This window comes from Fusarium solani (assembly GCF_023522795.1).
Source record: "Fusarium solani strain SB1 chromosome Unknown bctg00000013, whole genome shotgun sequence".
Taxonomy (NCBI): domain Eukaryota; kingdom Fungi; phylum Ascomycota; class Sordariomycetes; order Hypocreales; family Nectriaceae; genus Fusarium; species Fusarium solani.
The window spans coordinates 1,056,059-1,082,929 of NW_027072145.1; the positions used below are offsets into that span (position 1 = coordinate 1,056,059).

General features: G+C 50.8%; 6 protein-coding genes across 6 annotated transcripts; 3 read left to right on the forward strand and 3 right to left on the reverse strand.

Annotated features, from left to right (window-relative positions):
* Positions 1 to 808: 808 nt before the first annotated feature.
* Positions 809 to 2,500, forward strand: MRS44_017215 (uncharacterized protein; the record flags this gene model as incomplete). Its single annotated transcript, XM_065617687.1, has 3 exons — positions 809 to 1,072; positions 1,122 to 1,559; positions 1,655 to 2,500. 3 exons carry the CDS (start codon positions 809 to 811, stop codon positions 2,498 to 2,500), a joined length of 1,548 nt encoding a protein of 515 aa, XP_065473759.1.
* A 1,984-nt stretch (positions 2,501 to 4,484) lies between these two features.
* MRS44_017216 (uncharacterized protein) lies at positions 4,485 to 10,217 on the reverse strand (the record flags this gene model as incomplete). Its single annotated transcript, XM_065617688.1, has 11 exons — positions 4,485 to 5,235; positions 5,485 to 5,564; positions 5,617 to 5,837; positions 6,637 to 6,777; positions 7,353 to 7,476; positions 7,527 to 7,677; positions 7,730 to 7,858; positions 7,912 to 8,842; positions 8,898 to 8,959; positions 9,010 to 9,028; positions 9,221 to 10,217. The coding sequence occupies 11 exons, from the start codon at positions 10,215 to 10,217 to the stop codon at positions 4,485 to 4,487; spliced, it is 3,606 nt and encodes a 1,201-aa protein (XP_065473760.1).
* Positions 10,218 to 11,090: 873 nt separating this feature from the next.
* Positions 11,091 to 15,315, forward strand: MRS44_017217 (uncharacterized protein; the record flags this gene model as incomplete). The annotated part of the gene is made up of 7 exons (XM_065617689.1): positions 11,091 to 11,351; positions 11,404 to 11,626; positions 11,683 to 12,132; positions 12,192 to 12,779; positions 12,828 to 12,939; positions 12,989 to 13,276; positions 13,335 to 15,315. 7 exons carry the CDS (start codon positions 11,091 to 11,093, stop codon positions 15,313 to 15,315), a joined length of 3,903 nt encoding a protein of 1,300 aa, XP_065473761.1.
* Positions 15,316 to 18,163: 2,848 nt separating this feature from the next.
* MRS44_017218 (uncharacterized protein) lies at positions 18,164 to 18,715 on the reverse strand (the record flags this gene model as incomplete). Its single annotated transcript, XM_046284802.2, has 1 exon — positions 18,164 to 18,715. One exon carries the CDS (start codon positions 18,713 to 18,715, stop codon positions 18,164 to 18,166), a length of 552 nt encoding a protein of 183 aa, XP_046127132.2.
* Positions 18,716 to 20,938: 2,223 nt separating this feature from the next.
* On the reverse strand, positions 20,939 to 21,856 carry MRS44_017219 (uncharacterized protein; the record flags this gene model as incomplete). The annotated part of the gene is made up of 1 exon (XM_046271487.2): positions 20,939 to 21,856. One exon carries the CDS (start codon positions 21,854 to 21,856, stop codon positions 20,939 to 20,941), a length of 918 nt encoding a protein of 305 aa, XP_046127133.2.
* Positions 21,857 to 25,047: 3,191 nt separating this feature from the next.
* MRS44_017220 (uncharacterized protein) lies at positions 25,048 to 26,814 on the forward strand (the record flags this gene model as incomplete). Its single annotated transcript, XM_065617690.1, has 3 exons — positions 25,048 to 25,055; positions 25,419 to 25,561; positions 26,138 to 26,814. 3 exons carry the CDS (start codon positions 25,048 to 25,050, stop codon positions 26,812 to 26,814), a joined length of 828 nt encoding a protein of 275 aa, XP_065473762.1.
* Positions 26,815 to 26,871: the final 57 nt, after the last annotated feature.

A 26,871-nucleotide genomic window follows, 5' to 3' on the forward strand; every position in this document is an offset into this window, starting at 1 on the left:
TTTCCTTGGCAACCAGTTCCCACTTGACACCCTCCCTCGTCAAATGTAACTTTTCATCTGTGCTTATTACAGACCTGGAAATTACTATCTAGAGTAAAGTTTGAGTCAAAGGCCACGCGAAAAACACGCGACATGACGTCGCGCCACCGTGAAGCACCCGGAGTGAAATTTCGCGACGCAGCTAAGAAGCCAATATCAACGGGCACCCATGCACTAACGAACCTTAATATTACCCCAACACACAAATTAAGCAGAGCAGTAGACGAATGGAGGCTTAGGATGGAGTAATGATACTTACAAAACCTGGCTGTGAGAAGTAGAGTAAACGGATTATTGGAAAGGAGAAAATAGCCATCAGAGGAGAAGCAGTATGAGCAATGCACCGGGTCCGACCCTGCCCGGTAATTCGGTCTGGTAAAGTCAGGCATAATGTTAGTAGTCTTGGAAGGCTGCTTCAAGGTGGTGCCTTTCCCAACGCAAGGGTCTTGACGCAGCACGCCAGCCATTCGAGTATGCTCTTTGACGTCAATTACACTCAACGAATGTCACCTTTGCTTGTACCATTGACACAGAATGTCTCCTCCGCGTCGTGTTTTTTTTTTCAAGGCCCAGGCCGTAACTCTCCTCTTCGCTTCTCCTCCCTTATCTTGCAAGCATATTCCTCTTCCCTGGTCGCCTTTTCTTCAGAGTACCTCAGACTGCTGTTCCAGAGCGTATTGCAGTTCAGTCACCAACATAACCTTGACACTAAACTACCCCCTCTGTCTTGTGGCTTCCTCTGCCTTGCGTCGTTGCCCAACAACGCATCATGTTCTACTCCGAGACTCTGCTCCAGAAGAGCGGGCCGCTTGCTCGCATCTGGCTTTCCGCCAACCTCCAACGCAAGGTTTCGAAAAAGCATGTGCTCCAGTCGAATATCATCGATAGCATAGCACTCATCACCACGCCGAGCCAGGCACCTATGGCTCTTCGACTGAGCAGTCAGCTCCTGCTTGGAGCTGTCCGGATCTACCAGCGCAAGGCACGATACTTGCTGGATGACTGTGACGACACTTGGATAACAATGCAGATGGTATGTAGGACCTCTTGGTCCATTTAATTACATGCATTGACATTTCTAGACCTTCCTACCAAGCATAGACCATGATCTGCCCATCAGTCTTCAACACCCCGACCCCGAAGCACTCAGACTTCCCAATGAGGTGATACCTTACAATGGATTTGAGCTGGCTCCTCCCCCCGGCGCGAACTGGCTTCTGTCTCTGATAGGGGATGTTGGAGTGGCCCCGATCAGCCGCAAGCCCCGCGTCAGCCTCCGCGACATTTCCTTGCCAGAGGATTTGAGCCCGAGTCGGTACCCCGGCATGTATGAGGAAGCTGCGGTGCCCATGGAGGGCTTGGATCTCGAGCTTGATTTTGGTGTCGAGATTGGCCGAGAAGCGCCAGCTCCTCGCCCATTTGAGGAAGAAATGGTGAGCGAGCTGGAACCAAGGCCACCTGAAAAAGAGGGTGTTGCGATTGAGCCATCCTTTGAAGAAGGACTTGAACTCCTGATAGGGGTTGAAGAGTTTGAGTTCCATCCAGCGGATATCAGTGGCGCTCCAATCCCCGAATCCCCCCCTTGTCCGAGATCAGCGAAGAAGTTGTTCGGCAGATCGAGGCAGAGATTCCCTCACTCCGCCTGCCCGAACTTCGTGAGCCCGAAGAGGAACGCGCTATATCGCGACGACCTGAGCAACGTGTTAGGAGACGGAGGATTCTGGTACCGGATGAAGAGATTACTCTCTCAAGCCGCCAAATCCAGGAGCAGCAGACAAGCCACGAAAGCATCATCAGACCGACAAGATTCATCCCTCGAGATCCGTTTCTGGCCGCCTTGGTAGATATGCAGACATCCGGTGGCTTTGTATCCTCTATTATGATGGAAGGACGAAGCTCTGGGTGGGCTCCCGAGTTGCGAGGAATCCTCTCTTTTGATGCCATTCAGGAAGCAAGACAACTGGCACGGAAGCGTCCAGCCCGAGTTGCTGAAGTTGAACCAGAGCCTAGAGTCCCCAAGTCCCCACGGCTGGAAATTGTCGAGGAGCCAACATTTGAGCTTGGAGCGGAGGGCCTTGTTGAGCCGAGCATGGCCGCCGAAGAAACCATGATTGAGATTCCAGCCTTGGAGCCCAGTCCTCTTCCTCCCAGCATTCCCACTGAGCGGCCCCCAATCGTGGAAACCACCGAAGATGTCGCCTACATCTTGCAAAATCAGTTCGGTCCGGAGGCTGCGATCAGTTCTGACGTTCGGGCGAGAAGCTCTGTCATTTTCCAAGGCCTGGTCCCCGAACAACAAACCACGAAGGTCGAGGCAACCAAAATGTTCTTTGAGAGTCTAGTGCTTGCTACCAGGGATGCAATCAAACTTGAGCAAGGGCCGGGGTTGGGAGATACTATCCAGATATGGGCCAAAGAGGGCCTTTGGGGAGACTTTGCCGAAGCAGGTACGAGTAGTTGAATAGAGCCTCAGGTTACGGCACTGGTCAAAGCAGGTAGCCAGCTAGAATTTTTTTTTTTTTTTTAAATGTCGTCGGACTTAGTTTTGAAGCCCAGAGAAGCTATGAAAACTACCAGTTATAACACTGAGCTTTGGAGAAATATAAAGACTTGCCTCATCGATTTCAAAACAGCGCGCTGCTTATTGTGGTGAGACGTAAGCGTCGCGGTAAACTTCCAGGTTTATTTGGCCACGGAGCGAATCTGTCAACACATCCCAAAATTCCATAAAGCGCAAGATAGACAAAAGCCAGAAAGGACTCACACAACTTCTAGCTTACAACGTCATGTTCACTAGTATCAACCTCTTGGTCCACTGTTGATTGGGAATGCAACTCTGGGATAGCTAAGAACATTCCAAGTAGTGCCATAGTCCCAATACCCGGACTTGTTAAAAGGCGAGGTAGCACCTGGAAAGAGAAGCCATAGAACCACGTCAATGAGCTCGTCACCTGGTCCACAGCTGTCCCCCAAAGCTCTCACAAAGCTTGCTCGGTATGAATCTCTCTTTTATGTATAGTCCTAAACCTCCTCGAGGCTTCCCTTGACTAAGTGGATGTGCTCTCTCTATATCTAAGTGGCAAGACGCTCCAAGTCTTCGCCGGCATTGTTCATAAGCCCCAACCGACATGCCTTCGCCGTTATGTAGTCAGTAGTGGATATGCCGATGTGGGTAGTAAAGAAGTTGCACCCCCAGCTCTCTATGGTGAGGTGCTTCTTGGTGCTGATAGGCAGCCCATTAATCTGCACGCGCCTAGGACCTCGATTGACTGTTCTCGCCATCTCTAGATACTCTCTGTACGCAGATAGGTATCCCCAAATGTGACACTCCATCTAGCAATTAGGTCAACATCCATGCTATTATGCTTCAAAATAAAGGAATCAAAGGTTTCCTATTTCACCTCTTACGACACTATCGTACAAATTGATCCGCAAAGCTGGCACCTAGTCCAACCGCCTCATAATGCTTCCTTGCATTATCCAACTTGCTAAACACATCCTCGATGTCGTCCAGATACATATGCCTCGTTGCCCAGTCCTGCGGGAATTTCCCTGGCCATGCATTCATCTCTCGTTCTTCCTTTATCAGAACCATCCACAGTGTATTTCCAATCCTCAATGATTCATCGCCTCCCTTGCCATTCATGACTGGCGCCGCTGGAAGGGCTTCAACCTGTGCCCCACGCCCCTTGTTCATGAATCCTCGCTCCTCCAAACTCTGTCAAACGGTCGTTGCAGCATCGTGTCGGACTAGGTATCCTTTTCTATGAACCAAATCTCCTCGGCCCCTGCCCTCACCCGTTCTCACCTGCCAAAAACAAAATTAATAAACCTCCCAAATCGCCTTCAATGAGGTTACTGTCCGCCTTTCGTGAGATTTTACCCTGATCGCTGCTAGAAAGACTGACAATACAAAATAAAATGCGAAACGATATCAAGCGACCAAGCAATGCGTATTATTGTCAATGCCATGCGCTTGCACAGGTAGGGCTTCGAACAAAGGGGAATCGTAATGCGTGATATCAAAAAAAAAAAAAAAAAAAGGGGGGGGGGGTTCTCGTCAGAACACCGACTACTGCCCAAGGAGAGTTTGCTTAGCCCAGGCATAGTCATAGAAGAAACAAGAAAACCGGCCCGTTCTCAAATGCTCTAGACCTGGGTAACAGCGCAAGAACGCCGAGAAATGCTTCCAAGTCGGGATTGTTGTAGGTCCCGTCCAATCCGCAATGATTTCGGCGCCCCCCTGGCAGCGTCTTGGTTATCTGCTCGCATTTGTTCCCGTACAGATATCCCAAGTGATATATCCAATAAAAGCGAAAGAAAGAAAATTAAAAACCGGGATAATATTTGCCTGGTCCATCCTGGGTATGATACTGATACAGAGATAGGCTCAATTGGGAACCAACTCATGCAATTATGTTTGTGTAGCACGCTATCGAGGGGTTTTAGATGGTCTTGAGTCTGCTGCTAGGCAATTGCATGGTGGGATCGTCAAACTCGATCTTTGGACCACAAAAGTCATAGACAGCAGTGCCATAGGCGGGCAACTGGCCAATGGTGGTCACCTTGGTCGGGGGTTGGTATCGAGGCCAATGTTCCTCCTGAGGCTGACAAGTCGGCTGAGGGTAGTAATTGGTCGCGGAAACTGGGCTTTGCTGCCGTGCCTGGGCAGTGACGGTCCGCTGAGCCTGAGACATGGCCTGGTGCATCGGTTGAGGGTAGGTGGGCAATCTCTGATGAGAGTCGACGGGGGAAGCAGCCTGGATGGTGTACGAAGGTGGGTGTTGCTGTTGGGGCGGGTAGAAGCCGCTATCCTGCATCAGGGTGCTCTGCACAGAGGCAGCCGAAAAAGAACTGGGACTGCTTTGGATAAACGGCTTCGCCGCCATGCCTAGGGTCGAGTATGGCATCTCGATGGGAGATCGCTCAACCTGCTGCTGAGCAAGCTGGTACTGGGACGAGACAGGGTTGGTCGTCATGGTCGCGATTCCAGTGTTTCTCTGGTCAGTAACATAACGGGCTTGTCGAGGAATGCTCGCTGTTCGATGGATCATATGCATGCCGACTTGCTGTTCACCAACCGTGTGCGAATGGAACTTGGGAGGAACATTGGAACGGATTGTTTGGCGGCCAACGTATTGCTGGTGGTGCTGGAGAGGGTAATCATGCATTTGCTGTCCGAAGTCAGGGTAGGAACTGGCACGATGCAACGCGCCCTGGGGCATTGACGAGTTAACGGCTATTAGAGAAGACCAAGTTATCGAGGGGGTCTGAGGAGTTGACGGGAATTTATTAGAGTTGGAGTCTGACGAGCAGTTGTCTAAAGGATTGTGGGGGTCTATTCCTTTCTGGTGCGATCTACGCTGATGCTTGGTCATCGTGGTCTTCCTGCACCAACTGCCCCTTCGTTAGCCGGAGGGCTTTAGCAAGGGCCAAATTGCTGACCTCTTCAAGCAGTCATTGTGGCCACACTTGTAAGGGCGCTCTCCAGTGTGGATTCGGCGGTGTCGGGCGAGACTGGAAGACTATTGAACTGGTTAATTGCGGCAGGGATTTCCAGCTCTACGAACTACTCACGTCGGAGAAGCGCTTTCCACAGCCAATGTATTGACACTGGTGAGGCTTTTCACCAGTGTGCGTTCGGACATGGACAGTCAGGGCACTTCGTTGAATGAAGCTCTTGCCACAACCAGGGATTGTGCAAGCGTAAGGACGCTCATTCGTGTGAATTCGGTAATGCCTCTGCAGGTCAGACTTGCGGTTGAAGCTCTGTATCCAAAGTGTCAACCTCCAAAAGGCTAAAGGAGGAAGAAGTGTTGTTGAATTGCGCAGTGATGCTGGGTGTGATTGATAAAATCAAGGTTATTATTATTATTGTCATGGTGAGAGCTCCCTAGGGGTTTATATCCCATGCGATTCCATCTAGGACTTTCAACTTTCAATCTAGGACTTTGTGATGTGACCCTGAAGTGAGGGGGAAGCTCCCAATTATTCCAACACGTCCTTAGCAAGGAGGCGATCGCACACCAGAAAGATGACCTAGCCGGAAAAATGAGCCCTGAATCCAGAAGACAGACCTTTTGTGGTCTTGACTCTAGAGTCGAGATACCCCACATTTGCTTAGATGAAGATGAGAGGGTTTCGAACGATGCCGGGGTTACCTTCGATGTGGATAGTGTCGTGGCCTTCCCGAGCAACCTTGCTGTCGCTAAGCGAGGTATTCGCTGGTCTCCTACTCGGGTGACCGTATCTGATCTTCAGTCTGATCTTCACCTCCGATCAATCCCAGTCACATATCTCGATGCGAATGGAAAGCAACATCAAGTCCACCGGCCCGTACCTATATGCCCCACGTCATACAGCCCGAACAGGAGTTAATCCAAATGCCCGAGAATGAGCTCTATGCCCGACTAGTTGGTCTTCGGGAGCAAGTATCTGTTGAGATCCATTGTTTAACGGATCAATGGCTATTCCGATCCATTGGTGGCTGGGATGTGGATGTCTTCTTGTCTATAGCGTTCGCTGGTTAGCGCTAGTCTTTCTTCTTCTTCAATACAACACAATAGGCTCATTTCAACAAGTCGAGGGGGTAGAGACCTTTGCCGACTGCATGAGGCTGTGCAATGCCAGGAGCTGGTGCAGCCACGCCCTCCACGGCATTCACAAGACGGCCTGCCAGATGTACGACCTCAAGGTCAGCAGCGCGACTACGCCCGGGCTGTACGGCGGCGGGTGGAACTGCGCCGTCAAGAAGTAAAGGGGTTTCTAACTCTCAAAGACTCGAGGCTGCCATGTTCAACACGCAATCTTCGAGGACGGCTCTACTACCACAGGGGTTTCAACAACCTGCACGTTTTGATGAATGGTATAAATCCTGAGGTTTCTGCCAAAGCTGTAATAGCTCAGACAAAGTGGTCTCGTACCCGCCCTATATTTTCTATAGCCCAAGACTATCAAGCTTCCTACATCCAGGCCGGACATATAAAGTGAGAAGAATGGTGATGAACTCGCCCCGTGAAGCTCAGCATTCAAGAGTTTACTGAGCACTCCCGCTCAAGTCGTCTTGTATTTCTAGGTGTCAAGGCTAAGAAGACGACCTCGAAGGGGCGGATTGCAAGTCCTGGCCGTAAAGTTGGCATAGTAACTACTGAACCCCCAAGGATTCTCAATACCGTAAAATCTACGCTCCAATTGCTATATATGTCCACAGTGAAGTTTGCAATCCCAATACGAGGAAATCAATGCAACTTCCTCTTCAGTCCCATTCGTTAGGGTCAAGGGCGAACTTGAAAGTCTGCCATAAGTGTCAGTACCACAGAGTAGATGTCCAATACTTTGACCACTTGCATCCAGAGCCATGTCAGAATCAGACTCATCTCTGTCTTGCATCGACAGCTTGATGATACGGGTCTTTCTCTTCTGAAGCTTCACAATATTCTACAGCAAGTCAGTCATCATCCAGCTCAAGAATATCAAGGAGTTGTTACCCGCTCCACAGATTCAGCCATGATGTACTTGAAAACAGTCACTGGTCGTGTCTGCCCCATCCTGACTACCCTTGCGATGGCTTGCTCCTCGATCGCCGGGTTCCACTGGGGCTCAACAATATGTACCATGTTTGCCCTCGTCAAGGTGAGTCTACATCCATGTTAGAAGGATCCTGAGAATAGTCTCTGTCTGCGCGACGTACCCAACCGCGCCAGTGTTCATGGATATCAAAAGAACTCGAACCGTCGGGGCTTGACAGAACCGGGAAAACAAAGCTGTCCGGTCCATGACCGCATCTCGTCCATCGACCTGAACAAAGTCAACCCGGTTGCTGGAGAGTATGCTCGCTAGCATGTCCAGCGTTGTCCTCCAGCTCGAAAAAACGACACTATTTGTGGCTTCAGCTCAGGAATCGAAAATTTTGGGGAGGAAAAGACTTGCCTCTTCGAATCCTCTTCCAAGCAGGATGCCTTGATGTTGTCTACCACGGCTGACAGTTTAGAAGACTGCTCCACCAGCTCGCTACTGAACGGTGAATGTCTTGGCATGTCTGAGGCAAAGCCCCCTGTGTCCATTCGATTGGGAGATGATGCCGCAGAGCGAAACGGCGAGGACGGCTGTGAAAACGGTGTACCAGCCGAGCTTTCATCACATCTCTCAGGTTGAACCCGGCCACACAAGGGACAACAATCAAGAGCACCAAGCAGAGGGCCGTCTTGTTCGTTTTGCACGCTGCAGAAGTCGCACATGGTGTCTGCACTCGGGGACTGCGAGCCTCTCTTTCGTTTCGCGGGGACAGCTAGCCGATCCAGGCGCCCAGGGTTGGCATCCTCGATTAGAGCGGCCCCGTGATTGCAAACTCGCCGAAGCTTCATCACCGCTGAGAACAAGGCGTTGGGTTTCTTCCGGGATGTCTCTTGGCCGGCCATCCTGTCGAACTCTTTACGGCACTGCTCAAGAATCTCACCGAAGCGGGCCTTCTCTTCTGCTGTCGGAGTCACGAGGACTTCCCTTGTGGTCACGCTCGGAAGATTGAGTAGCGTTTGGGTCCTTCGAAGACAGGACGCCTTGAGGAGAATCCTCAGGTTCCGTGCTGTGTTGGATTCAAATTCCGGATCTTGTCTCAGTGGCTTGATGATATGCTCTTCAAATACCCCAGTCTGGCAAAATGGCTCGAAACGCAGGAACTTTAACAGTGATCTGAGATCGTCGAGGCTGTTCTGGATTGGTGTGCCGGTAAGGCACCAACGTGTCTCGCTCTCGAGGGCTGCCGCAGCCTTGAAGAACTTGGTGGATGAGTTTCGTATTTGGTGGGCTGTGTCAGACAATTAGCTTCAATAAAGATTCTTGCGATCGTGGTAGAAGCGTACCTTCGTCCAGAACAACTCGTGTCCACTTGATGGACTGCAACACTTTAGACCTGCTGCTGTCACTTTCCAGGGTATGATAGGTAGTCAACACGACCTCGTTCCCAAGACATACTTGTCCCTCTTTGACGCGTCTGTTTCCATGAAAGATTGCCGTCTTCAGAATCTGCGGGCGGAATCGTCTGGAAATCGTAAGCCGTGAGAAGCCATCAAGCATGGATGGGATGGGTAGCTACGCTTTAATCTCATTGTCCCAAACATCAAGCACCTCTTTAACCCAGTTAGCAGCTTTCCAATATCAAGAGGGCAAGGTTTGCTTTACATACGCCGTGACGGAACAACAATCAGGGTGGTATCCCGCGATTGGCTCTCGTGATCAATGGTGGTGTTGAGCCTGTCGTTCAGTTGCTTTGAATACACAATCGCACTCAGCATTGTCAGCGTCTTGCCGAGACCCATCACATCTGCCAGTATCCCACCGCGCCCGGGGACAGGCCGACGGGAAATCAGGCTGTCAAAATTCCTTCGAGTTAGCTTGCCAGAAATTTTCAAGATTAGAAATCCAGGGCCAAGATACCTATGATGAATCGACGAGAGCAGCCTTGTGTGCATGTCCGAGACGGAGTAGGAGTTCTCTCGTCCTAGGATGAATTCGACGCCCTGGAGCTGATGGCTGTTCATAACTCGCGTCAGTAATGGGCCACCTACGATCTCGGGGCCAAATATGGCATACTCTTTCAGTTGGGTATCGACCAAGAGGGAGCCGAGCACATTTCTCAAGTTGTTTCTATCGCAGGCCGCCCAAGGGATCCCGTCATCCCGTCCATTCAAAGAGTCTAAAGCATCGTCGATGGCTTGAGACACGGCCGACTTGGATTCTTTAGGCACGGGTCCAATCAGATGCCTTAGGTCGGTCCTCTTCCGTGGGTAGAGGTAGTGAGGGTTCATGTAGGAGGTCTCTGGATCTAAGAAGACTGGGTGCTGGAGAACCACGTTGACATCTGCCATGGCCTGGCCAACCTCGTCCATTAAGTTCCTCGGGCCATAGACATTGACCGTGATTTCAACCGGTGAAGGCTTGCGATTGGACTTTCCACGTCTAGCATGGAAAAATTCGACTCCAACAACGGCTGTGAACGATACGTCCTTGGTTTTCTCGGCCACGAAACATAGGGCTGAGGCGGTGCGACAGTCAAGAACCGGCCGCTTGTTTGTCTTAAGCCCACCGTCGGTGGACAGGAAGCACCGATTGCCTGTGAGCTCGACAGGGAACAAGCAAAACCGAGTCCATGGCGAGGCTTGGTTTGGCGTTGTCGAACTCATCAGCGCTTGAGCTCCACAAAGCTATGCCTGGTCAGTTGAACTTCGCTAGGATGAGAAATAGAACTTGCCGCCCCATAACAAATTTGTTCCGTGTCCGTTGCATCCGTGGTGTCATGTGCTGCCTCTGACAAGCCTGGGTCCAGATCCAGGTCTAAATCCATGCTCGGGCCAGGTGAGAGCAGAGCGCTCGACAGGCGGACATCATGGCTGGGACCTGGGATTCGTTTGGAGGGAGCCCCATCATCGAAGCCATCGTCACCAGTTCGATACCGCTTTCCGGGCTGTAGCATCATGCATTACTAGAAAGGAAACCCAGTATCCAGTGGTCAGTATAGCACGGAGAGAGGAGGAAGCTAAGGTGGTGATGTGAACAAGAAAAGAGGTGAAGGGCGTTTGGGTAGCCTGAAAATGCCTTGAAAGTGCCTTGTCGGATCAGCTAGATGGCGGTCGCAGTCCGTGGAGGCTGCGCAGCCCGACGATGTGCAATGTTTACTCGTTCAGTGAATCTAATTGGACGTGTTGGCGTTATAATCTGGGGCCTGTACTACGTCAAGCCTCAAGAGGCAGACCTGGTAAAACGAGATGAATGTTTGAGAAATCAGGCTTTGAGTGGTTGGCACAGCCCCCGCCGCTGCCAGCCACCGGTAGATGCAAGGCGATGTTGGCCCTCCCAGCCAATCCCCAACCTCGACAAGCAAGGCGACTGTCGTCTTGGCTGCAGGTGAGGCGTCGTAAGAGCTGCTGACCAACGACCACGTAGCTTTTGCACTTTGGATGGAGTTTGAGGCTGACATACTCCGCCCAAGCGCAACCCTTATACCCCTCCGTCGCCCTGCCTCCTACTCCAGCAAGTTTGGACAATTGCGCAAAGCGATGGCATCTACTAGCAGTACAAGTTTCGAGAAGTCTTTGGAACTGTTCCGCAAGGAGCTTTCCAAGGACCAGCTGCAGAAATTCAACGGCGCCAATCTCAAAGATCTGAACAACGCGATTCAAGAGGTGCAGGCCAAACTCGGCCGCGACAAGAGGCTCTGCAACTTCAGGAGGCTTGAAAAGTTCCTAAGCGCGATGGAGCATGTGGAACAACTGGTCACGATCTTTCTCAACGTTCATGAGGTTGTGGCATTCGTGTGGGTAAGTCGGCACGCCCTAGGACAGCCTTCTCGAGCTCACTCACTAGATCTAGGGGCCTATAAAGCTCGCCCTCATGGCTGCCACAACTTTTAAAGACTCCATAAGGCAACTCTTGGACGTCTACGAGGAAATTGGCGAGGCGCTCAGCAACCTTGCCTTCTTCCACACGCTCATCAGGAGCAAGGGGGCAGAGCACCTCAGGCTGGCCTTGGAGGACTACTTTTCCGACATTCTTCGGTTTCATCACTGCGTCCTGAAGGTTTTTTCTCGGCCCAGTATGTTCATCCATTTGGGGTTGGACTTTGTGCCCTGTTTCTAATTATCTCTCAAGACTGGAAAACGTTCTTCATAGCGGCATGGGGCAGTTTCCGGCGCCAGGCCGAGCCCATCATCCGAGCTCTCAGGCTTCGACAGGGAAAGCTATCACACGAGAGGCTGCAGTCGCATGCTATTCATGAAGGAGTCCGAGACTTTCGGGTGCATGCGGACGATCGGTTTGACAAGCTGGAAGCAGATCTCGAGAAGATCAGGAGTACCTTGGCATCCGAATACCTGAGAAGCCAGACATCTTCTCAAGATCGAGACATGAAGGATCTTCTAGAGGAAAGGCTCAATGTTTCCAGGTCTGAACCTCGCAGCAGACTAGATTCCCCGGAGCTAAGCTCTCCATCTGCCGGAGATTGGATCTTCTCGGACCCTGCCTTCCAGTCATGGGAAGGGCTCGAAGGAGAGCCATCATCTCGGACAAAGGTTCTATTCTTGAGCGGCTCACCTGGTGCTGGTATGTTCTGCGGTTCCTGTAACTGGTGCTTCTTTTCTCACTGGCCTGCACTTTCATAGGGAAAACGACTCTAGCGAGAAAAGTGATTCGCTACCTGAAAGGGAAGGGGTCTGCTCATGGCACCACGGTATACTTTTTCTTCAACCACGCTGATAAAAGCTCCGCGAAGCCAATGCTCCGTACAATACTGTCGCAGTTAATCCAACAAGACGAACCGATCCTTCGATACCTGTACATGAAATGCTCTTCCATGGACAAGAACATCGAGCTCTCTAGCATCGCAACCCTTCAAGACTTGGTCCAGGATTGCCTGACATATCAACCGAGCACCTACGTCGTGCTCGACGGCCTAGATGAGTGTGCCGAGAACGAACCCAACGTAATCATCACCTGGTTTCTGGAAAAGGTCCTTCCGCGCGCGGCTTCTCGGGGTTGCCACCTTAGGTTGTTTATCTCTGGACAGAGAGACGGGCGACTTGATCAGCTGTTGTCAGCACAGCCTCAGATCAGACTCGACACGGTCAGCTCTCACCAAAATGACATTGAGGAGTACTCTAAATCCCGGGCTGCCGAGATTTGTGCAAGATTCTCGCAAACACCGGAACAAGAGGACGAGTTGGCGAGCAAGGTTACACAGGCATCACAAGGTATATATACACTACCCAACTCATCTCTGGCGGCTTCTAATTGAGCAGGCATGTTTCTATATGCCCAAGTCGTCATGGATAATTTCTTGTCCATGGGCTCGATAGCCGAGTTCGAGTATGAGTTGGAAAGCGACAAGTTCCCCTACAACCTGGATAAAGCGTAAGCGAGAGACGTTCGGATGCATAGCCAAATTTACTAACAGGACAAGGTACGAGCGAATTGTCCAGCGAGTAGTCGAGAATTCGAAGCCATGGCGACAAAAGACTGTAAAGAAGATTCTGGGCTGGATTATCTGCGCAAAGACGCCTCTTCGATGGCGCGAGATACAGTCGAGGTTCTGCATCGATGTGGACAAGGCAACCTGCAACTTCAAACGTCGCTGTCTCGACAGTTGCAAGGAGATTTGCAGTTCACTCGTCGATGTCGCAATGTGCGAGTTGTTTGGCAGCGTTCAGTCCGAGCAGATCGTCCACATGGTCCACGAAACAGCCAGCAAGTATGAGACCGCCCCCCTTCTACTGTCTCAGCCCAGTCGCAAAGACTAACTTCGGCAGGTACCTTATCCAGAGAGGCACCATCAACCTTCTCCAGGAACATGCCGACATGGCTCTCTTCTGCTGTCGTTACCTTTCTTCGCGGCCATTTCTCGCAGACCCTAAAAGCGATACCCTCCATGACGCCATTCGATCAGGTTATTTTGGATTCATTGATTACGCGGCGGTTCACTACTCTTATCATGTTCAAGAAGCACTGGACGATACTTCGGTCTTGCGGGCGGCTGTTGTCAAGTCTGCAGTGTGCTTGCTCGAGGCGTGCTCCGATGGGTTGACTCCAGATCAGTCGACCCTCGAGGAGTCGTCGGCTCTGGCAGTGACAAACTCACTCTGTGCAGAGAACACGAAAGAGTCAGTTCAATATCACGTAGCTACAATTCAGGCGGCGTTGGAATCGCGACATGATAGCCTGTCTGGAGATCAAGCATACCTGGATCTCTCCGGTCCCATGAGATTCAAGTGCCCCAGGATCCATTGTTCCAAGTTCGCCACCGGGTTCCGAGACAAAGACGCTCGCTACAGACACTTTAACAAGCACAAGCGGCCATTTATATGCGCCGATGCCGACTGTTTTGCCCACGTCGTTGGATGCGAGTCCCAGCAACGTCTCGAGGCTCACATGAAAGCCTTTCATCAGGACAACTCAGGAGTCGCCTTTCCTTCCACCAAAGGTACCAAACCGAAAGACATTTTTGAGGCCTGCAAAAGAGGCAACCTTGAAGAAGTCAAGCGATTCTATTCTGCTGGAGTTCAACTCAACGAAAGCAGGACAATGAACTTTATCACCCCATTGTACATTGCCACACAGGCTGGACATACTCATGTTTGCAAGTACCTCATTGACCAAGGAATAAATCCTTTTCGAGGCTCTCCGTTCGGAACGAAATACATACCCATGTTCGAGGCCATCCAACAACAAAATGCACCGATGATAGAGTTGTTTATTCACACAGGCCTCGGCTTCGAAAACGAGTTCAACATGCCGCAGATTCCACGGTGCATTGCCATAGCCATTCTGGCTGGCCTTTCCGAAGCTTTGGGTCCACTACTTGAGCATCAATCCTGTTCCAAGAATGCGGCAATGATTGAGGATGTTCTCAGAGCACTAATACGCGTGACCCAGAATAGAAAGTCGGCCAAGAGACTCTCTGCCGATTCTTACCCGGTGCACGTGTGGTTTCGACGAGTATTTCCAAATTTATATCACAACGGGACCTCAGTCTCTGGTGCAGACTCTCTCATCAAACGGCCCGATTCTGCAGAATACCGCACCTGCAAGAAAACCTTGTTTCAGTCAGATAACCGATTCCTCCGCCAGGCGATAGCAGAGGAGTGCCATCCACTTACTATGTTTCTGCTGGATCTTGCGGACAAGGACGACTTGCAGGTTACAGATGATGGAGGATGTACACCGATGCATATACTTGCAGAGAAACGAATTTTCCCCCGGGACAGCGATAGACGTCCAACCATCGCGCAACGGATCATTCAAATAGATGGCGGTGCGTCTGCAAACACCCCTGACAAGTCCAACAACCTGCCCGTCTACACAGCGGTAGGCAATATTGACATAGCAACGGGGGCTGTCCAGACTCTTATTGCACACACCGACAATCTCAACCATAGGAACTCCGAAGGGATCAGTGTGATAGAGCGTGCAGCGACAGAGGGCCATCATGTGAGCATGTTGCTCAAGACCGGCCGGGTTGATCTTTTCGACAGAAACGAAAAAGGCCAAACATCTTTTTTTTCATCGGCCATAAATGGCTACAAGTCTCCTAAGGTGGACGTGCTGGAGATGCTGCTTGAAGCAGCTCCAACACTGGCATGGACAGCCGATGACACAGAAGACCGCCTAACGCCGCTTCATCACGCAAAGGGGGGAAAGCCCTACTGGGGCACCACTTTTGGGCGAAAAAGGACACGGCAAAGCTTTTACTCTCACTTCCCGAGGCTGAAAATGTCCTCCGTGCTTTTCTAGCTAGCAATGTGGGTGGCAATGCTGAAGCATGCAAACAGGTGCGGGAATTTGCACGGAAGGAGAATCTTGAAGGAGCTATAGAAGTGATGGATAGAATTGGATTCTAGCCTCAGGGCCTTACTCTGAGAGAGCAATAAAAAGTCAATCAGCGCTTGAAAAGACGACTACACACGCACTGCACTCAATCCTTGGAGATGGCTAGTGAAGTATCATCAGTTTCTATTACTCTTCGCCAGCCGGTTACGATCGGGTTGCTCATCTCTAAACTCCAATTTATCCTCAATACCGTATCGACTCGACAAATTTGCAAAACTTGGTGGGTCTAAGTACCCTACTGTCTGTATTCCGCTCGGTCGTGAAAGTCTTTGCGAAAATTCTTGGGTCAGCCAAAGAGCAGGATAAAAATTGGCAATAAATCAACAACACCAATAGACAGGACGAAAAGTATACCAATGGATAGCTACAATTGAATTTAATCCGGCCGAGGTATGCATGGGAATTTAAATGCAACATGGTGTAGTTTACTCTCGATCAAAGAGAGAATTCAAGGTCAATTTTCATTTCTGGTGGTGATGACTGTGGATAAGTGGCTTCGGCAATGGACGAATGAAAGGAATTTTAAAACAAAGACTACCCAGGGGATTAGGTAAGCTAGTTACGCAACCCGGCGACTGATACACTGGCGCCTGGGCGCCATTTTAGAATTGGCGCCCGGGCGCGTTTTCTGACTAAGCCCTTAAAACGCGCCTTTCTATTGGCTACGGATGGTTTTTTGCAGGCTTGTCCCTACTGTACAAAGGATCGCTTGTAATTTAGTAAAATATACACTTTCCGTCCGTGCGCTGACCCCCTGCCATAATTTTCTTCATGAAATTACACAGGAGAGGCAAGCCGCGAGCGGCTTGCGCATAGAGCCTTGAGGAACGAAGAAAATGGCTAGGGCGCCATTGAAAGCCAAGAGCCTGGTGTGGAGATTTTCAGAAATGCTACTCCCAAGGTTGCGTGGGGTCGTCTTATATTTTCCGTCCCAAATTGTCTTTGGTGGCTTGCATCTGTCCAGGGGTATCCGGGTATCCTGGTGGCGCACGGCACGCTATGCACTGTGACATCAAAATAAAGTCTAATGACAGTTTGAAAGGGTGAGAAAATGAGGGGATGGTGAGATAAGCATGATGAAACTTTCAGAGAGTTTTATTATAAAAGAACCAGAAATCATCCGAGGCCTTCCTTCAAACAGAAGACCTATTGTGTTCCCAGAATCCTTTTGTCATTGCACTATGGCCAGCTGCCCAGTTCGCTTTGAGTTCTACTGCGGCGAGACTCAAGAGCTCAAATACACCCACGACCTTCCCCGCAGTCTTGTCAGTGAGGCTCAGACTGCAGGGCAAAATGCCGGGTATAACCATCTGTTTGTGACAGCAGTGCAGCCTTTCATGAAGGAGCATGAGGCGGCGTGCCGTGCTGCTTCGAGTCCATTTTGTGAAAACTGTGGGTTATTTGCAATGAACATCTTGCAAAGCCCTATGTCTTGGCTTCACGTGGCGGAAGATCCTTTCGTTGGCATCTGGGTCAGCCCCGTGTGTGGGAAAGGGGAATGTGAGACGCGGATACGGCAGGAAATCCAGGATACAATGGCTGAAATGGTCCAAGGGGATCCGCACCGAAGGCGGGGTACCTGTATGGAAATTTTGCCCTGCAAAGTATGTGGGAAGATGGAAGGAATCAAGAGGTGTGGTCGGTGTAAAGTTGTTGGATACTGTGGGAAAGAGCATCAAAAGGCTGACTGGAAGGTTCACAATAAGATTTGTATTCACAAGGACGGGTAGTTAATGTATTTGAAAACGCATGCCTGTTCTTTGGCGAGAGATAGGATTAAGGGTGTGGAGTTAAAGCTGCACTTGGTTAGATAATAGGCTAATTCTGTCTCGGTTTATTTTCCTCATGAGAATATTGAAGCAGACTACCATTTATGTTGTTATATTCCTTTTCTAGAATTTTTTTTGGTGGGTTGACGGCTCCGATGTGGCCGGTTTGGCGCATCTGACGGTAAAGCGACAATTGAATCAAGCGCAGGCGTTGAAGCGTTTACTGTTGAGATCCATTGTTTAACGGATCAATGGCTATTCCTCCTGACCACATCGTCGTATTCATCATGCGCCCGTTTCATGTCAAATGGATAGTTTCCTCCCGCCCACGCTCGGATGAACCGGAACTGCGCCGTCTTAGATTAGCATCCAGTTTTCCTGGTCGCGCGTTAGTTCCGGCTCACCTGACTGCATGCTGCAAGCTTTGGGCCGGGATATCCGGCCAGGGGTGGAAGGAGACGCGGTAAATGACCAAGGCCAAGAACGCGAACCCTGCCTATCGAAGGAAAAAGGTTATTACGACATATACAGAGGGTTGTCAGACAACTGGCTCCACAGGGATCACTGACGGCATCAGTCAATTGATGAGAATTATCTAAGGAGCAAGAACTCAATGGCAAGACGCGTTGAGTCGTGCAGCTCTTTATACACAAATGAAAGTGTTGCCTGTTTAGGCAGTAGCAGCTGCATTGCAGGCAGCTGCGCTAGTGGGGCCAGGGCTTGATATGCGACAAGGGTGTTAGGCCGTCTGACCTACCGTTATGAGCAAGAAGACAAGACCGAGAAGGACGGAACTCTGAGTGGAAGTGGATCGGAGGAAGCCATTGCCTAAGATGTTTGACGCCATCTCTAGTTCAACTGATCCGGGAGTCAGATTACTTAGTGCTTGAACCTTCGAAGCAAGCCAATGACTACAGCCCACTTTTGTAACCTTCTGTGGCAAGGTATTTTACATTACGGCCGACACGTATCAGCATCCCGAGTTATTCATCTCCGTTCTCGTCCTCCTCATCGTTCTCATCCTCGTTGCTACCGACATTGCGGAGGGCAGCCCAAAGTCCGCCACCGCCGTGGTTCACCATCCACCAATACTTTTTCCTACAGACCTTGACGGAACCCAGTATCACATAGTTCGGATCCATAAAATCAACCGAGATAGTCGCCTCATCGGGATAGTCCTTAATAATGCAACCTTTATCGCCCAGTACCTGATACTTGACACCCAGCGGACTTGGACCTCGAGAACCAAAAGATTTAAAATGGTTCTCAATCACTCTCTTCATGACGTGCACTTGTTTGGTGATCTCGTTTGCTTGCTCGGTGCCAGTGTTCGCCCCGAATATGACCTGAAGCCGGGTGACTCCGCGCAAACAACTAAGCTTCCTGCGCGCACCTTCCTCCTGGAAATAGTCGCTAGTCATGACGATGTTCTTGATGTTAGATTCAAGCTGTTCGCCGTACCCTCGATACAAAGAATCAGTAAATTTATGACGCTGATGATCGTCATCCAGGAAGTCAAGGGATGCCGATGTCATTGGACATATCTGAAGAATGTCTGCCTTCGGATTGACGTAGAGGCTTTTCCGGCTTTTCCGGCTTGAACTTATGGCGGAACAAAGCAAAGGTCTTCAAAGTATGTTTCCGAGACTCTCGACAAACATGTAGAGCGACAGGAACGTTGGCAACATCTTTTTGTGGGCAGCCCGAGCTATTAAGATGATCGAGCCAAGCCTCAAGGGAACAGCGAATTTCGAAATAGACGGAATAGGTGTCTGCGTGGGAATGCTTGCGTAAGGCGAGGACTCGAGGCACTTCCAAGGTGGCCTGCCAAATGAGACACCTAACTTCAGGGGGCGCTCTTCCAAACGGATGTGGCGTCGAGGCCCGTGCCATACCTCGTGTGATGGGTATGGTGAGAAGCAAGTTGCCGTCAGAAGATGGAGATACGAGATGACCAGCCGTCGTTGACAAGAGACACCGATTAAATCCTAAAAGAAGGGCAGGTTTCCCGTGATGGCGATGATGCGGGAAAACGCAGAGCAGAGGTGCAAGACACAGTGAGGATTGACACAGTACGGAAGCTATCGATTGGACAGGAGTCAAGAAGAATGCGGAAGTCAAGACAGCGATCTGGAGCGAGCGTAGATGTAGATGGCCTGAGAAATCGAGTCGTCAGCGATAGAGAAACACCCCTTCATAGTTTTACCATTATGTCCGAACTGGTCAATTCTCCCCGTGTGATATACCGTATGCCATGGGGAGCTGCCGATGGACATTTCTGTTTGCGTGAAGGGAGCCAACCGACCTGCAAGCGGCTGACATGAAGGGCAAATGACGGAGGGAGCCTGATAGCGGGTGGGAAAGTTAGAAGGCTGCTGTTGAACGCTTGTCCAATGGCGGTTTCGCATAGCCGTGTTGGAGCGGCGTGGACGTGTCGTTGCAAAATGTGGTGGCCAGAGACAGCATTGGCGATACTGAATCGTACCAGAGGACGTAAATGGGACCACTGGCAGCGAGTAACAGACACGTTAAGGGGCCAGCGGTTGTCTGGCCCACAACAATGCCTAATAACCGAGCTGGAGTCTGTCTCCCTTGGTCTCCTTCATGTGGCATTGCCGGAAACGTGGCCAACGACCCAGCTGCTGGATGACGTCGGCATCCAGAGTATAGTGATGCCGCAAACGAAGCAATTGGGCATGAAGTCCAAGACGAAGTGAATTTGATGGGGATGAGGTATCGTGGTATCGTGGTCTGCTTCAAGCGCAATATTAGTACTGACGCTGGAGTCTCGATTAGTGTCCAGGCCTTACTCTTTGTGCAGCCATTGTCATGGTGATCCATGGACTCCCTTCGGCTTTCTACAGCCACCCTCCTCATTGTGTTGGGGATTCGGCGACCCGAACAGCCAGGCTACCGCTTGCTACCACCACGGGTTCACTTCTTTTTGACTAAGGCCGGCGACGCGTTGACGGGTCGCGTACAATCGCGTAGCCGCGTGCAAAGAAGCGTGTGGCTGGTATCGGGAGAGAAGCCAGGCGCTTTCCACTGGTATTGAGCGCTGGGATGAAAGAAAGAGTTGGGCCTACCTAGTATTGAGTATGAAGAGATGGGATGAAGCCAGGATAACTTAATGGTCGCCACTTTTATTGAAGCTTCTTGATGATGGAGAACGCGGCCCAGGGACCCGAGGAATGAATGAAATTTATTCCGCCTGGGAGGACTAACCCCATAGGGCTAAGTACGCTAGGCTATTTACAATTCTACGCCATTCTGCTCGCGTCTCCCAAAAGCTAGCAGCCTTTAAAAGTTTTATCTAGGAGCTATGAGCGGCCATGGCGCTCATCCCTGTCGGTACCTGAGATACTTTGGCTCAAATCTCTTTAGTTATTAACTCGCTGAAGGTATAGGGAGGGTAATGAGAGCATAGAGGGTAATCAAGCGAAGCTTACATAGTATTGTGCTATCTCCTTATTAACGTGATTGACCACAACACCGCCCACCCCCCAACCCCGCCCAACTTTTTGAACTTCGTCCTTCTCGGTCCTACCCTGCACCGAAGCCGCAACAACCCGGTCCTGGGAATAACCATTCCGAACCCACGTCGAAAAATGGGCGGCGAAAGCGCAAGCCGTCGCCTACCACTTACGGGGACTCGCCAGCACGAAACACGGCCCGCTTCCCAGCGCCGTACGAAGCGCCGTCAATGTCACAAAGCGAAGGAATCGAGCCAACGACTATGGCCGGCGTAATATGAGTATCTAATTAACTGATTTTAGGGCTGCCGGAATATGGCCAACTAATGCTGATAGACTGATCAATGAGGTCGTCGACCCAGACAAGCCGCTGGCGCCGAAATGAACGCCCTTGATCCTGCTACCATCTAGGGCGCGGCTGGATGCGTCGATCATCATTATCTCAATCGAATCAACTTTGACCTTGAAGAAGAGCTTTGAGAAAAGGCACTGGTCACCAGCTTCGTTGAGAAGAGGCAAGGTGCGATAACCTTGCTTGAGGTTGCTGAGCTTGGCCGGTCTGTCATTATAGTTCTCGCCATCGTTGGAGAGTTTGACAGACCATCGAACAAAGACCAGATCGGGTTGTTTCTTCGTGACTTTGAACTTGAAGTGACCATCAAACATTGGGTTGAAGCCATTCTCTCGTACGATATTCATCCGGAACTTTTGCGGCGGGTCAAGATCTCGAGGCAAGGCTGACTCATTCCTCTTCTCCCGTTTATCACTGGCGTGGAAGACCTCGACCTCGATGTACGGGTTCATCGCCTTGTTGGCGGGAAGGCTGGCCGGTCGCATAAGCCGTTGTGCCGAGATGACATCGATGGTGAATGAAACAACACTGCGCTCCTTCTCGCCCCCAGGAAGTTCGGGGTTGTATGGGAGCACTTGGATGTCCCGTAGCTCCGCAGGTTTAAGCACGTAGCCCGAGAAGTCCTGGCCACCGTCAAACATGGCGCGGCTGATCTGCATACCCAAGGCGAAGGTGTGCCAGTTGAGCGCAACCATCTGGATTCCGCGGCGCCAGTACAGGAGGGGATCAAAGTTGTCGGAAGTGGTTCGGGTGCGATCAGGGTAAACTCGCATCATATAGCGCAGGTTGTGGAGGTCGACTGCTATCTTCTGTTCCTTGGCGCGAAAGTGCTTGGCAAAGCTCGACTCCATGAAGGAGAAGATATGATTGTATTGCTTCGCCTCGGCAGCGTCAAAGCTAGTAAAATTGACACCGACACAGTAGACGCCAAGATCACCAAGCTCTTTAACAATCTTGGTAGACGTCTTTCGTGAGTTTCGCTCCCCGCCGCTGTCATTATCGCTGGCGCTTCTACTCGCCCTACTTTGCACCCCGCCTTCAGTAACTATGTTGACACGAGTCTTTCTGTCTACTACTACAATACCAAGGACAGGTTGTAATTTACTAAATTACACACTTTCCGTCCGTGTTTTGACCCCCTGCCACCATTATCTTTATGAAATTACATTCTTTTTGTCCGTGCACGCTGGTTGGGTTTCGAATGCCCCGGATGTCTCAGCTTTAATCCTGCTTGTTGTCTCTTGTCTCCATTCCGGCCCCCATTCTACCAGGGGTGATCAGCGGGCGAGAGGCGCCAGTGATATGTGGAGGGATACTCTAGGGCTACCCCAAAGTATAATGATCAGTCACTATTCGTCTTGCCCATGCATTTTTCTTTTTTGTTGATATATGGGTCGCTCGGGTCAATCATTTCACCACCCTGAATTTCCATGCGGCCTGGCGTGCATTATAGGTCTTCCGAGAGAAACATCGATGGTCAGTACTGGTCCTCGACGGAGTCCACTCATTGTGTTTTGCTGCCTTTGTTTGCTGGAAGTTCTATTTGTCTCTGCCTAAGGCGGGCACGGGCCCTTGGGGAAATTTTACAGAGGATCCGTTGGATTCCACTTATGAGAATATACTCAGTCGTTGAACAATGTCTCAATAACTCCGAAATGCCGCAGGCCCAAATCAGTTTATTATTCTCAGCCACGGACGTTCTCTTTAGTAAACGATCTACAAGGTTTCTGAGCTATTCTCAAGGTGGCTACTCTCCACTCAAGATCATGGCCTAAATCGGTAACGCAACCAATAGTGTTACGCCACCGATGTGACAAGAATTGGTCCAGACCAGAGTCGGCGCTAAAATATGATAGAACCCATTTTTAGCGACTCAGCTCACCACGGAAAAAGACATGTCATTGGTGATGACACTCGAGAACTTCCATTTGCATCTATAGTTAGTCCCAGACCAGTGTGGGCTTCCTGATCTGAAGCCTTCTTTAGATGGTAGGCGGATTGACCTCGCTTTAAGCTGCGGTTCTTTTGCTCTATTAGGGGAATGCAAGCCGCTGACATTGCAGAGCGTCCTAACCCCGGAAGGCAACGAGAGTGCAATGAGGGACAAGCTGATGGTACTTGACAGGATGGGCAGGCAACCATGTCACCAGTGGTTTCGATCGGGCAGGATATCCGTTCACTGATCGAGTCCGATGCAGGCGGCGCCTTTCTACAGGGGTCAGGGAAGAGCGTATCCATATCCGGAGATACACAAACAGACAAAAGGAAGGTGGAGGTTCGCCTGGGTGCAAGCTACGTACCTCTTCGACTGGTTCACATTTTCGAGCACTGTCCATCCACAGGCCCTTGGCCATGGCCAAATCCATCGGCAACTTGTTGCACCGTCTGTCGGCCAACTTGTTCTTCCTATGCAAACTGCGCACTGCCGCATGTGTTGAGCTGCTGTTGAACTGCAGTCACATAAGGCCGGTTTTCTTAAAGTACCCGAGTTCGCAGCAGTGTAGTCGCCCTTAAAGTATTGGAGGCCGGCTTTGTGCTGCTGCGGGAATGAGGACGGAGGACATTGCTTAATGCCTCGGTATTTGTTGGCCGACTTCAGCGGTAAAGCAAGATGCGCTGAGAACTCAGATCTCATCCAATCCCCGAGGCGATGGTACGGGCTGCCGAAGATCTGTCAACGCCGCCTGAACCGAGATTCAGGGTTGTAGGTGGCCCATGCTCACCTGCCCCTGAACATTCGCTCTCTCTCCCTTGCATCCTACCACCTCCACATGTCTCACAACACGATACCATCAACTTTCGAGTTGTTACATCTGCTCACCCTCCTCGCCCCTTCTCCTTCTCTCTCTTTTTCTTCTTCCTCCTTTATTTACTTTCTTCCTCTTCTTCCTTTCTCCGCAGTGTGTTCACCCGCTCTGGTGCCTTCCACACGCCGCCGGCCGCAGCAGCAGGCGTCGTCCTTGCCCGCCATATTAGTGGCCCAGCATTGCCCTGCTTTGGGTCTGGTGTCGTCCACTGCTGCTCCGTCGCTAGTCGCCAAACCGCCAGTGCGCAACCAAGGCCAGCTCCAACCATCTACAAACTACAGACCGCACGCCCCAATCACCTCAGATCGAGTCGATAGCATCAACACGGGAGAATATCGTCAAGGCAAGGCCCAGTTAACCAACTAGTTCATTCCGGCATAAGTTTTCTTCCTCTAGCTCACGACCACCCGGCACCAAGAGCCCTCAACGCCAAACGTCCGCAAACATCGACCTTCTTGCCAGCCCCCAACGCGCGAGAGGATTATAACCCAGTGCCCTGGGTTTCGCTCCACTCGCCTATCTCTCTATCTTGAACCGGCTTAAGCGTCACGTCCCTTAGCCCCGGTCCTTAGGCCATTAGGCCAGTTTCACGATTTGCCGCCGCCTTAAGTAATTTGCGCTACACTTTTTCTGGTCTGTGATCCAGCGGGCCAACACCGATCCCCCGGCACTCTTGCTTGTGGCGGTGGATTTGGCGCTCCCCCAGCCAGCCTTGAAAGCCAGCAAGTAAACCGCGCTCATTTGGCCTGCATGCGTCTGTCCACCCAAGAAGCCCAAGTCCCAGGCCGCCTCCCTGTCGGTCTCCCGCCTTAGTGCTGTCACAAATCATCTTTCCTATCAACCTTTAGAACTATCTATACCCGTGGCTCTTCTGGCATTATCTATTTCTTTGCCTGTTGCTTCTTCGTCTACCTTTTTTTTTTTTTTCTCGCCTCGTGAGTCCTCCTATGTGTATAGCCCCTTCCCTCGCCTAAGTAGGCCATGACATCTAGTGCTAGCTCCATATCTCGATACCCTTCTGTTGAAATGAGAAGATGCTAATTGCTTTTAATTCATATCTCAAAGTGAAGTAGGGGAACCACTATTTATGTACAGGCACGATTTCTTGTAGAATGTTCCTCCTTCTTCCATACCTTGCCACCGACTTGGTCGTCTCACACTTGTGATCTCCAACAGCAACTACATACACTCAAGTAGGCATATCACCTGGTTTACGTGGTGGAACTCCTGCCACAATGATTCGGTATGTGTATACTGAAGACGACGTAGCTGAGGCTATATTCGATATTACTGGTAGAGGACTATCGCAGACTGAGGCGGCCCAGAAACGTGGAGTGCCTCAGTGGACCATTTCGAGACGACTTTCCGGTCAAACAAGCAGGCATGAACGTATCCAGGCCCACCTGCGTATTTCAGAGAGCCAGGAGGAGACTCTCCTTCGTTGGGTGCTGCGGCAAGAGTCTCTGGGCTATGCTCCCTCTCACAGCTAGCTCCGCGCCTGTGTCGAGGCCATCCTACAACAACAACAAGGCGATAACAAGCCTCTGGGCAAGCACTGGACCACGAGGTTCGTCAAACGTCACCCATAACTATCTATCAAGCTTAGAAAACGTCAGGAAGCCGCCAGGTTTGACGGGTTTACTCCGAGGACGGTCAATTGGTACTTCGATATCCGGGAGAACGAATACGGCTGGATCAAGCCTGAGGACATGGTTAACGTGGACGAGGGCGGTATAATGGCGGGTTTCGGTAAGTCTTCTACAAGTACTTTATGGGTTTTTATAGGGCATAGCTAATTGGCTGTCCATGAGGCTTGGATAGCCTCGTAATCGGGAGCTCTGACCCGAAGAGGAGGGCGATGTTGAAAAGGCGTTCAGTCGCGCACGTGGACCTCGTTTATTGAGGCTGTCACCGCAACTAGTCGCGCTTTAAAACCGGGCATCATCTTTAAAGGAAAAGAGCTACAGAAGCAGTGGTTTCTTAACGAATTCGAATTGATAGCAGATTGGCACTACATCACAACCGAACGGCTGGACCGACAACCACATAGCTCTCGAGTGGTTGAAAGACGTCTATCTACCTCAAACAGAGCCTCGTGATGCATCAGATGCGAGACTTATTATCCTTGGCGGTCACAGAAGCCATGCATAGGTGAGTCTTTTGGGGTTTTCACCGCAGAGTCTCCCGCTATAAGATCGCTGACGAGCATCCAGGATGAGTGGATGGCTACGTGCTTTCTGAACAACGTCTACTGCTGTTACCTACCAGCACATTGTTCCCATGGTTTGCAGCAGTTAGATAATGAAATTTTTAATGTCATCAAAGGTGCGTATCGGAAAGAACTCCAAAAGCTGGCTAGTTTGATCGATTCTGCGCCGGTTGACAAAGTCAACTTTATTCGGGCATACGCGAAAGCCAAGGAAGCGGGCATGAGGAAGGAGATTATCTTGTCCGGCTGGAGATTTACTGGAAATTGGCCTATAAGTCGTCACAAGGCTCTAACACATCGTCAAATTCAACCGGACAAAGAAAAAGTGGTGGAACAGTTCAAGACGCCGAGCCCTCCTCAGTTGCACTCAGATAATACGCCGAAAACGAGCCGCCAGGTGAGAGATTTGGCCAAACACCGAAGTCGTCCAACCAGGCAGAAGTACAGTAAGATCGCGAAGGGGCTGGAAGCTTTAGAGATAAAGGTGGCCGTTCGGAATGCGCGGATTACTGGCCTCGAGGAGCAGATGGCCCAGCTGCGGCGAGGGAAGAAAAGAAAGGCGGTACCGAACCCGAACAGACGATTCATGGCTCTGGCGGAGGCTCTAGCGGCTGGAGAAGCTCTTCCTGACTCAAAGGAGGCAGAAATAGAGGTGGATGTGGACGAGGAGGTCGAGTCGGTGATTGAGGTGGGTGTCAGGTCAGAGGACGAAAGTGAGGACTTTATGGTCGCAACAAAGCACTGCCAGCGCACATGGAGCGGTCGGGAGGTCAAAAAACCACGCAGAGAGTAAAAATTAATTAATTTTCTAGAGTCTCTCTCTAAAGCTTCGCTTTTTAATTGACGACCT